This window comes from Dendrobates tinctorius, unplaced genomic scaffold (assembly GCF_039654945.1).
Source record: "Dendrobates tinctorius isolate UK_male_01 unplaced genomic scaffold, ASM3965494v1 ptg000084l, whole genome shotgun sequence".
NCBI lineage: Eukaryota > Metazoa > Chordata > Amphibia > Anura > Dendrobatidae > Dendrobates > Dendrobates tinctorius.
Window position 1 is genome coordinate 44540278 of NW_027361752.1, and position 11569 is coordinate 44551846.

Consider the following 11569-nt stretch of genomic DNA (forward strand, 5'->3'; position numbering starts at 1 on the left):
ACACATGGCGGTATTAAAAATAAAAAAATAAAAAAAATGAAAAAATAAATAAATTTATAAATATATTATAAATATATAATATTTATATATTAATGGTTCTTTGTTATTCCCTGGTACCTACGCCCTGGTAATTACTTTTTCACTCCAGTTTTCTCACTCCTGATTCTAGCGGGGGAGACATCACATGACCAATGTTTGGCTGCAATGGTCATGTACTGTCTGAGCCCAAAGAGAAAACAAGGGGACACTAGCAGCAGTATTTCGGAACATTGGGGTTGTAGTAGGTGACTCTGTTTAACTTTGACCACAATGGACCCATTGTTTAAGTGATAAAGAGCAGTGGACAAACTCTTTAAGTGTAACTGATAAATGAGTGCCCATTAATTGCCTTTATTTTTTTTAGCTTGCACACTTACTATTGTCCTAGGCTTGGATTTACTGCAGACCTTTACTTTCTCCCTGCCAATATCCACTCCAATGTTAGTGATACAGGTGGAGATACTTTAATGGGCTGTGTGTATAGACTTATGCCCTTCTCTGTGTACCAGGCTGGCACATAGGTTGCATGGTCCTACATTTGTTCGAGTGGTCGTTCTATACGAATACGTTTGGGCCACTTAAGTGGAAATTTATGACTGCGCTCCCCATGCACAACAACAGCCAGATTTACAATGATGGACGAGCGATCTTTGACTTTATATGGGGTTATAGGGATCAGACAAAATGTGTTTAAAAAAAAACCCTTAAGAAAATGCTGAAATAAATATAATTATATAATTTCTCATTTTTCAGAGATGTTACAGAGGAAATGGCCATGTTTTGCTGTTGCGATATTAATGTACAGGGTGGGCCATTTATATGGATACACCTGGGTGGGCCATGTATATGGATATACCTAAATAAAATGGGAATGGTTGGTGATATCAACTTCCTGTTTGTGGCACAGTAGAATAAGGGAGAGGGGAAACTTTTCAAGATGGGTGGTGACCATGGTGGCCATTTTGAAGTCGGCCATTTTGGATGCAATTTTATTAATGGCCCACCCAGGTGTATCCATATACATGGCCCACCCTGTACTTTGTACATTGTCTGACTTGTATCATGTCCACATGGAATTTACTCTCTATGGCACATCACTGTATGTTCCGTAAGTGATGAGTTCCGTGTGTGTGTGTTAAGCTGCGCTGTTTTTTTCCTCTCTTGTAGCCAGTGGACATCAGCTCAGCAATGAATGAACGTGCAGTCGCCCAGACCCGGCTCACAGGAAATCCATTTGATATTGAAGCCGTATGTATGCTAAATCGTGCACAAGAAACGGTTAGTTATACTATTTTTTTATTTTGGTGTTAAATCTTTTCTAGCTCATATTACATTTTAAAGGGGTTGTCTGACAATATGATATGGATGTCCTGTCATTAAGGTCAGATTAGCCAGACATCTTCATTCAGACGTTTGTGTATCACGTTCTGTACGCAGATCTCTTGACCTGAACCTTACAGCCTCATACGGCGTGTTAAATTAGTAATAAATCACCAATTTTCAAAGTAAATATATTTCTAGAGGTGCTATTGACATGAAATTCTCACCAGGTGTCTGTGACAACCCTAATTCCTACAGTCAAAGAAATCAAACCATAGATATCCATAAATTGTGTAGTAATGGCAAATTAATGATACAGTGAAAAAGTATGGGACAAATGAAGTGCCCTGGAAAGTCCTGACACCAGCTGAAATCTGTCAGTAACTAAAGAAATCCTGCCACTTAGTGAAAAATATCAGCTGGTTCAACTGATGGCCTATAAAAAGGTGTCTCATTACCAAGGTGCCAAACAAAAAAACATCTCATGATGAGTAAAAACCAGTGAGCTGTCTCAAGACATTTGCAGCCTTATTATTGCAAAACATGGTTTTGGTTACAGAAGAATATCTAAACTACTCAAGGTTCCAGTGAGCACTGTTGGGGCCATCATCTGGAAGTGGAATGAACTTCATTTCACCATAAACCTGCCACAACCAGGTGCTCCTCGCAATATTTTAGACAGAGGAGTGAAAAGAATTACCAGAAGGGTTACCCAAGAGCCAAGAACCATTGGAGAATTACAGAAAAAAATCTGCAATCAGCAGGTACAATTGTTTAAAAAGCAAAACAGTAAATCACTCAATTTCCATGGCACGCTTATCACGTAAGACTCCATTGCTGGACAGTAACCATGTTCTAGCGCATTTACAGTTTTTTTCAACATTTTAGTGTGGTCAGATGATTTTAAAATTGAACTTTTTGGATGCCATAATACACAACATATTTGGAGGCCAAAATGTACTGGATATTACCTTAAAAACACCATACCAACATTGAAGTATGCAGTTAAGAACATCATGGTGTGGGGCTGTTTTTGAACATATGGCACTGGCAAACATCATATGATTCAAGACATGATAAATGGACAAATGTACCCAGACATTCTTGATAAAAATCTGCTGCCGTCTACCAGGATGATGAAGGTGAAACGAGAGTGGACATTTGAGCAAGACGATCCCAAACACACAGCCAAGGAAACGCTCAATTGGTTTCAGAGAGAAAATAAAAGCTGCTTGAATGGCCGAGCAATCACCAGACCTGAATCCAACAGAAAATATATGGAAGTAACCTAAAGCTCAGACCTCATAGATGGAACCCATGAAAACTTCAGGATGTGAAGTGTTTGTGTGGAAGAATGGGCCAAAATCACAGGTGAGCAATGCCTGTGACTAGTTTCCCCATACAGGAGGCGTATTGAAGCTGTCATCAGCAACAAAGGGTTTCATACGAATTAATGAATACATTTTAGCAGGCGTGTTGAATGCTTTTTCCATGTGTCGTTTCTCATTATTACTCATAATTTATGGACCTCTACGGTTGATTTATTTGCCTGTGTGGGTTGAATGGGTTGTTACGGACATCTGGTGAAAAATTTGATGTCAAAATAGCACCTTTAGAAATATGTTTACTAAGACAACTGGTGGTGTTCTCAATTATTTCGCCCGCTGTAAATGCCAGGCCAGGAAATCCACAGGCGGGCCATACACAGACTGTGAGACATGTATATATAAATAAGGCTTTACTCGGTCTTAAAACTTGTCGTTAATTTAAAGAACGATAAGATATGCCAAAGGTTATAATATACTGCACAAATTTTGTCCTTGGCAATCAGGACTTTAAAGCCGGCGTCAGTAAAAATGTACCAACTCCAGCTTCAAAATAAGAAAATATTCTACACTATGTATATGAAGTATTTCTAAAAACAAATGTACACAAGATGTTAATGAAGGAGTTAGAAGTTTGGCCTACCAACTTTATAGCCCTTTTTGCAACACTCTGTGATCCACTGGGACAGAAATGATTACTTTCAGTATGGGTTCGTTCACTCGTCGTCAATATTTCTCATACGCAAACAAAACAAAAAAATTGGTCAGTGTGCTATTGGAGTTTGGGCTCTCGCTTTTTGCCATCTGAGTTTAATCAGATTTTCTAGTATTACGAAAAAAAAAAAACTTGGGAGTTTTCTCAAGCTTTTCCTTATAGTCCATGAAAATTGAACAGCAAACAGATGGCATTCAGGAGCTGTCCAACTTTTTTCACAGACTCTTAAACCCACAGACACTTTGACCTCAATGTTTCTGCCCTCCTAATGGCCATAGTTTTTCATCTTTTTGTACTTTTACACAGCCTGCTGCTTTTGATTAAACCCCTGTCTAGATGCAGTTCCCCCAAAATATCTCCTCTTATATTTGTATAATATCTTCCTACAGATCGACGCTTGGGCTCAGTCTACATCAATTCCTGGGCTGTTCACTGGGAGCACCGGAGCACCGGTCCTGTCCGCAGAAGAAATCAGCAACAGTGGTCCTCAAGCCTGGCTTAAAAAGGTATATGTAAAGCAAGCGTAGGTTTCAGCCTGAGCTGTGCAGATGCTGAGGACACGGCCAGCGCTTGCTTCACTTAGACTATTAGTACATGTAAGCAAGCGTATCATTACAACGTGTCACAAACCGCCATGAAATGAAACGAAAAGTATTTTTTGACAGTAACCTCCATTCCGTTTCATTTTCGGCAGTTTTTTTGACATCGCCCGTTCTTAAAATCTTTTTTTTTTTTTACCCCTCATTTTTTTTTTTTTTGGTGAAATCATGAATTCCTGTGTTTCCCAAAACTGGTCTGTTTCACTGTTCCTTTATCTGTGTTGGTCGTTCACATGATAAGAAACAGAATAATGTCCTACGAATACCCATTTTGCGGTCTATTCCCATAAGCCGTCAAACAACAAATCCCTTGTGCTTGTGCAAAGAGTCCCGCTGTAGAGCGGCAACTGATGGTATGCAGAGAAGCGGAGATGTCACTGTGCCAAAAGGGAGAGGACAAGCCAGGAGAGGACAAGCCAGGAGAAGACCATCTACATTGACCACCTTGTGGAAGAAAAAGCGGCACAGGACTGTCCTTGGATTGCTCGACCATCACAAAGTTTCTGGATGGAGTACCTCAGCGGCGCTGCGGCTTTCCCGACTCTCCCCTCTGCATATCAGATGTTGCTTCATGTACTTATAGCACTGAGCAATGTGACTGCATTCAGGGATTTTTCCAATCAAATGAAGCGGGTTCTGATTTTGGAAATTTCTGCGTGTTAACATGTGAACGTAATACACCCAGGGCTCCCGGACGGAGCGGAGGCGCACTTTGTTGTATTGCATTGCGGGACCGGCACAGTGAAACAGACCTTGATGTTGAAAATTCTATCATTACAAAGCAGGTTCTAAAGAGGAATCGGACCCCGGTGTGACTATGGCTGGGGTCTAGGTCACTCCCAGCCCTTCTTTTATGAAAATGTTCCTGGCATTGAGAAGGGCGAATGGAACTCATAAGTAAGTAAACCCTTGGGTGTTGAAAAGCGAGGAGAATCCAGCATGGAGGAAGGTTCTTCTGCATGATCTGGTTCAGTCCAACATATCTGGACATGACAGGTCAGAGGCTTTTCGAAGCGATCTACATTTTGGTGATTGAGTACACTTAACCTTTTTATTTTCTTACTGTACCATGTCGAGGTCTGCTAAGTTTCCCACTAACGTTGGTTGGGGGAGGGGGGGGACCATGTGTTACTGTTCAGAAGCCTGTTTTTTGCCACAGTCCAGGATGAAGTATTGAGGCTAGAATTGCCCAGTATTGAGTTTTCAGGAAGACCGCTTTCTGCGTGGGTAAGCAATGGGTTACAAGAGAGGGGATAGTTCACAGTCATCTGTGAACTTTCACCTCTCTGTATGGAAACTTGTTGCAGGGTCAGATCCTTGTATGTGCCTCGTGTCCATGGTCTCTGCCTGCTCTCCTATCACAGCGCTGCGGCCACAGAGGCATAGGTACGTAAGCATTTCAAGAGTCTTTATATTTCATTTACTTTGTACAAACGGTCCGTGGGCTTCTATAATTGTATGATCAAAGGACTGACTAGTCAGGATGGTTACAATAGGAAGTCTGTACTGTCGTTGTATTAGCCGTGTCTGTATAGTGACCGCCTTCATTGGGTTTGGCAATCTGCACTGCAGACCTTTTCCTGCTGTCGTTACGCTAATACTCGGCTCGGCTATTTTCTTTCTCTCCTGTCTTTTTCCTAGGATCAGTTTCTGAAGGCTGCACCCGTCTCTGGAGGACGGGGGGCTCTGCTCATGAGAAAAATGGGCTGGAGGGAAGGAGAAGGACTTGGAAGAAATAACGAAGGAAACGTTGACCCTATTCTTCTCGATTTTAAGACTGACCGTAAAGGTAATGTAATATGTCAAGTTATAGTATATATATATTTTTTTTTAATATAATATACAGCGCACGGGATTGCAACCAATCACTGTGCTCTGCTGACCGATGTAGGTGACAGAAGCTACTGAGTCCAGTGACTGACTGCAGTGGTTAGATACACTGTAAATGTGATGTCACTTCTGTACTCTATTAACAAAGACCAGCAGAGAGCTGTACCTAGGGGGAGGGTCAGTGTCTGCTCCAACCCAAGAATAAATACAAGTTTAAAACGGAAAACCACCTTTTTGGAAAATGTGAAAAAGAAATAGAAAAAGGAGGAGGAAGAGGCTACAAAATAAGTACGGAGAGAGAGTCCTCCAGTCATGGGAAAGGAGGCTTCAATAATGTGGATGGGATGGCAAGCAGATGCGAAGGTGCAATGGGAGTGGATGAATTGGCACTGGAAAATTTAGTATGAGACACTGAGCACCCAGACATTAAAGTGGTGAGTAAGTTGGAGTTTTGAAAGTTTAGCCAGCTGTCACATGTTGATAGATATCTATTGGGTTTTCCATTTCACATCCACCTATTTTATTTATTTTTTTTTTTTTCAAATGAGTAAATTACATTAAAGAAGCCCTCCCAACAAAATTTTTATCCTCTTAATATATTGCAGTCATCATATTATATAGCCTTGTGTACTTACAATTGCTCATTTTGCCTGTCTACCCAGCTAATTCTTCTCTTTTCCATTAGTTCTATGACGTCACATGATTAAAAACTGACTGACCTCCTGTTTCTACATAGAACTTACAAGAATTCAGCCTTTTTTCCCTGTAGGAGTCGTCGTCCTCTTCAGCTCATGACCCAGCTGCTCCCTCTTACCTCTGCCAGGGACGTTTGCAGTGACTCATCACTCATGCAGGGAAAATTAACCTCCTGTTTCTGCACAGAGCTTTGAAGCATTCAGCTCGCCTGTTTTTAATCATTTGATGTCATAAACCTAATGGAAAAGAGAAGAATTAGCTGGGTAGACTGGCAAAATGAACAATTGTAAGTACACAGTGCTATATAATATGATTGCAAAGTATTAAATAGATAAAAATTTCAATGAGTGCTCCTTTACATTCTTTTACCCATTGTAATTAGAGGCAGTGGGTCCGGCGTCTCTCACTAAAACTAATTTAGAGTTTTTAAAGTGGATCTTTCACCAAACTTTTCATATTGAACCGGAAACACCATGCAATACTGGCTGTGGAGCGGAATAAATATATATTTTCTCTCTCCTTTTCGTTGTGGAGATGGCAATCACAGTATTTGGGAACCTAATGAGGTAACTTTAGTTAAGGCCATGTGGGGGTGTTAGATATTTTAGATCATTAGCAGGCAGCAACATAGAAGTGCAGAAGGATCTGTGCTAATTAAGCACTTCGACTGGCAGGACCTGTGGACTTGGGTCATGTGACCCTGATGACATCACAGATTCTTTTGCTCTTCTGTTACTCCCCGCTTTTGATTGGTCAGTGTCATACAGGAGGCAGAAGTGCACACCCCCAGCAAAAAATATATAGCACTACCCTTATGGATTACACTAAAATTAACAAAGTAGGTGCCAAATATTTGATTGCTGATATCTCTGTAACCGAGTAACTAAATAAATAAAAAAAAAATTTTTATTCTGCTATACAGTCACTATTACATCATGTGTCCAATTCAACGTGAAAAATTTGGTGAAAAGTCCTATTTAAAGCAGTAACATATAATCAAAGCGCCTTAAGTTTAAGTTATATTTATTTAATTCAACATATTTTAGCTTAATAAACCAGGAGGACATAACCTAGGATACATGATTAAAGTAAATTTGCTCTTATTGTTTCAGTCTTTAGGATTTTTTGCAGCCTGTATAAATGGTGTGATAAATATTCTGCAGAGATCCATAGTTACGGGTTTCCTGATCTCCATTTTCCAGCAGCGAGTTCCTCCTTGTTCTCCTATTGCAGACATAGGCGAGGAGAGGAGCTCCTTCTGCAGCCAGTTGCCTTATGGCCAGAGAAGAGATTCTGATTATGTTCCTTAATATCTGTCATATTGGCAGCTGAGCTAATTTTCTTTGTGTATTTTATATATCGATAAGTTAGTTACTGTTTTCACTAGTCTTATTTTTTTTTTTTGCCTTCTAGGTTTGGTAGCGGATGGGGAAAAAGCTTCAAACAAACTGGTTTTGCCCGCAATGAAGGATCTGTCTGGTGAGTTGATCTTTGGATGGAGGACTCCATTCTGCTCCTCTGACCTTCATTTTTGCATTTATCGGAATTTTATTTCAGTTTCACAACTTCTGCATTCAAAATATTTGGTTGTCCGCAGCGTCGGAACAATGGATAAGTCCCTCCCTGAAAGGGATATCTTCCCAATGATGACCTATATATCGCAACGTTTCCATACTGATAAATTGATATGGATATAGGAAACCCTCTGCAGCAAATCCCAACTTGTTGGATTTCTCCTGAGATTTGCCTGGAGAGGAGGGGTCTGTGTATGATGGGAACTGGCATTTGTTCTATGTAACCAGTGATATGAGATACTGGGAGGTCATCCTTATAGCTAATCATCCATATTGCATTTTAGGTCCAACAATATTTTTAATATAGGAGCGAGAGGTTTTTTTCTGGTGCAGAGTTTCAAATCCTTTGCAAAGACAGATTTAAAGGTGGGGTTTTTTTTTTTTTTGGTGACTACAATTTTGATGGCCTGAGCACAAAATACGTGATGGTCCAGTCGCTCGAACCCCCCCCCCTCCCCCAGTGATCCCGAGGAGATGTCCCCCATGTCTGACAACTTCCCATAAGAGGTGTATTTCCCATTGTTACTGCTCTGTACTACAAGACTGCAACTCCCATCATGTGGACTGTCACGAGAGTGGTAGATTTGCAACAGCTGGAGATTTGTAGATTGGGGAATCACTGCTAGAGACAGTGAATGATAAGGGATGTGGTGAAGCATGCATATTATTGCTCTATTCACATCGGACCCTCTTTCTCCTGAACAGCAGTGGTCCCAGCGATCGTAAATTTATCACCTTTAGTTTAGTTTTCTTTCGTTTATCGCAATGTTTGTTCAAGAACTTTATGCATATTTTGCAGGAAAACATCCCATCTCTGCCCTGATGGAGCTCTGCAACAAGAAGAAATTGTCTCCTCCCGAATTTGAGCTTGTGGACGACACCGGACCGGAGCACCGCAAACGTTTTCTTTTTAGGGTAAGAGACGTTCTATAGGCAAGCAGGGCTGGACGTGTCATGTAGAGGGGTAGACGGAGTTTGGTCCAATGTGTGACGGGCCACAGACTAGATAAAGAGGAGTGCAATGGCATCCTGGGAACAGGTTACATGGGTAATTATGCAGCAACCTTGTGCTTGTCATATGAGTGACATGAAGGATATGTCAGGTGATGCACTGTGAATAAAGTAACCTCAGACCAACAAGAGTATAGGCATTCTGTTATTCCTATAAACGTTTCCCGTTAGTAGTTTTGGAGGACACAGGAACACTTTCGCTGCTCATGAATTGCAGCTTAGCTGACGTTTTAATAGGATATATACTGTTTTACATACTGGGTGACAAGTGTGCGGTCACAGAGACTAGTTGGTGGATAATCAGACACTGCTTTAAAAATGTCATAAAGATTAGATATGGGAGATGAACGATGCTACCCATACGGTGGAGTGCCCGGCCATCCTCTCCTACCTAACCCCGTACGGTGGAGCGCCGCCTGGCTATGTCCTTACTAAATGTATATATAGTGTATGGGAGCCCTTTAATCTGGGCTTGTATGCTGCAGCTGTCTCTTTTATTGGGGCAGTTCTATATTAAGCAAGGAGGTATTCCAGGCACAACTTCTACTGTTCACAGCCTCGTGTAGGGCTGGGTTTGATACTCCTTGCTCTGAATTCCTGTGCCCCTTCACACCCTTTCCTAACCCTAGGGGAGGGTGCATGGATACTTGTATTCTCTCCCTGTGTCCTGATCCATCCCTCCATTAGATATAATACAGTATACTGGTGTTTCGCTCTGTTTTCTGCACGAGAAAAAGTAAATTCCTGGATTATAAATTTATATTCCTCCACCCTGACAGGTGTTCGTAAACGGAGTGTTATGTCAACCGAGTCAGCCCAGTCTTACCAAGAAGCTCGCCAAGGCTACCGCTGCCGCCGCTGCTCTCCAGGCCCTGGGTGCGTTACCGAAGGAAAACATAACCTCAACAAGCAACTTCTGCAGTGCCTCGTCCACTACACTGTAGGTCCTTATATAATAATACAGTACTAACGTACAGATGAGGGAACTCTACCTATATCTACGTGAAAACCAAGCAAAGTCGTAATCTTTTTATATCTGCATGACGTAAATGTGTTTTGTATCCAATGCCAAGTTTGTGGCTTTTGTAGTTTATTGCTTGTTTGGATTATAATGGCTCTATTGTTTCTTTTGTCGAATCTCATAATTTATAGCTTTTTCTGTCACTAGTGGAACGGCTTTGTGCATATTGATATATTACCATCAGTCTCTCCCACTGGGTGCAGGAGAGGGTGCCAGGCATTATACCCATGTTACAGGATGCCATGATGACTCCTGTGATTCATCGGTGGCCTCGGTAATCTTGAGGCTTGGGGATAGTATCATAGACAGCCAGTTGTAGTGTAAAACCGGCAGTCCTGTGCTGTAACTACAAGTCCCAGCATGTTTTGTCAGCCGTGCTGGAAGTTGTAGTTTCGCTACAGCTTTAACACCATCGCCCTACAAATTCCCCACCACCCTTCTGGTTGTGACTGGCACAGTGCTCCACCCTTCCAGTTTTTGTTTTGTGCCTGTGTTTCTTTTGTGATTTTATACATGAATCGGATCTTTATGGCTTCATCGGTGGAGCTAAATTTCTCCTGGCCAGAAATATGGTCTGAAAAATTAAACGTTGCTTCATTGTAAATAAATCTTAATAAACTATCACATCTTGTCAGATTCATTGCATACTTTCCTTGTGGAGATACTTGAACACAGCCTCTAGTAATTGTTTTTTTTTTTTTAAACCATAAAAATGTAAAAATTATCTTGTGTCGCTTCTTAAAGAAAAAGTGTAATTATTTTATTATAGATCTACCGTATGTCACATATCACACACAACCTACAAAAGGCACATTTGTCATTTTAATAGTATGGTAATGGGAACGCAACATTCTAAGCAAGGAATAAATATACATCTTGAAAAAAAGGTTTCCCTCCAGAGGAAGTTATCGAAGTAATGCAGAAGCGGAGGAGGATTCTCATCTTCCACAAAAGTGGCAATTCCAGACCAAACGCTTCTAAGAGATACCCATGTACATACACGAATACCCACTTATTCACTCACTACTCCCCTTCCAACCCGAAAAGTAGTACCATAAGTAAAATGGCAACTATAATAAACCTCATCAGCTAATAATTGACAGCAGTTGAAGCCACAAACTCAAGTCAGTGACCAACCCTTGGCAAATTTATTTGGACATTTCCTGCACATATAAAGTACTTTGCAGAAGGGAATATATTTAACTGATTAAGCAAATGATACGGGGAGGAATATCTGTCGACTTCCACATTATGACCACTTTCCTCGGATAGAAAAGAATATGAAAGAGTCTCTTTTAGGAATTTTGAAAGCCAGAGTGAAAAAATGCTGTGGATTGGTTAAAAAGGAGGACACACTGAAGCGCTTTGCACCAAGTTAAAATCTCAGACCAAAGTGAGGCTGGTAAGGAGGGACAGAGTGGGCCACACCCTGATGAGAA

At 41.0% G+C, this 11569-nt stretch overlaps 1 protein-coding gene across 3 annotated transcripts in view; it reads left to right on the plus strand.

Moving 5' to 3' along the window:
* Positions 1-10764, plus strand: part of SON (SON DNA and RNA binding protein) — a 154911-nt gene extending 144147 nt beyond the window's left edge. For 2 of the 3 annotated variants that reach the window (XM_073584612.1, XM_073584611.1), the window contains 6 exons: positions 1207-1317; positions 3789-3905; positions 5640-5787; positions 7938-8003; positions 8898-9013; positions 9889-10764. In XM_073584612.1, the coding sequence (XP_073440713.1) occupies positions 1207-1317; positions 3789-3905; positions 5640-5787; positions 7938-8003; positions 8898-9013; positions 9889-10053 (723 nt within the window). In that variant the 3' untranslated portion in view covers positions 10054-10764. Of the gene's footprint in view, positions 1-1206; positions 1318-3788; positions 3906-4780; positions 5385-5639; positions 5788-7937; positions 8004-8897; positions 9014-9888 lie in introns of those variants that run through there. The other variant, XR_012233959.1, reaches the window with a different exon arrangement.
* The last annotated feature ends 805 nt before the right edge of the window (positions 10765-11569 follow it).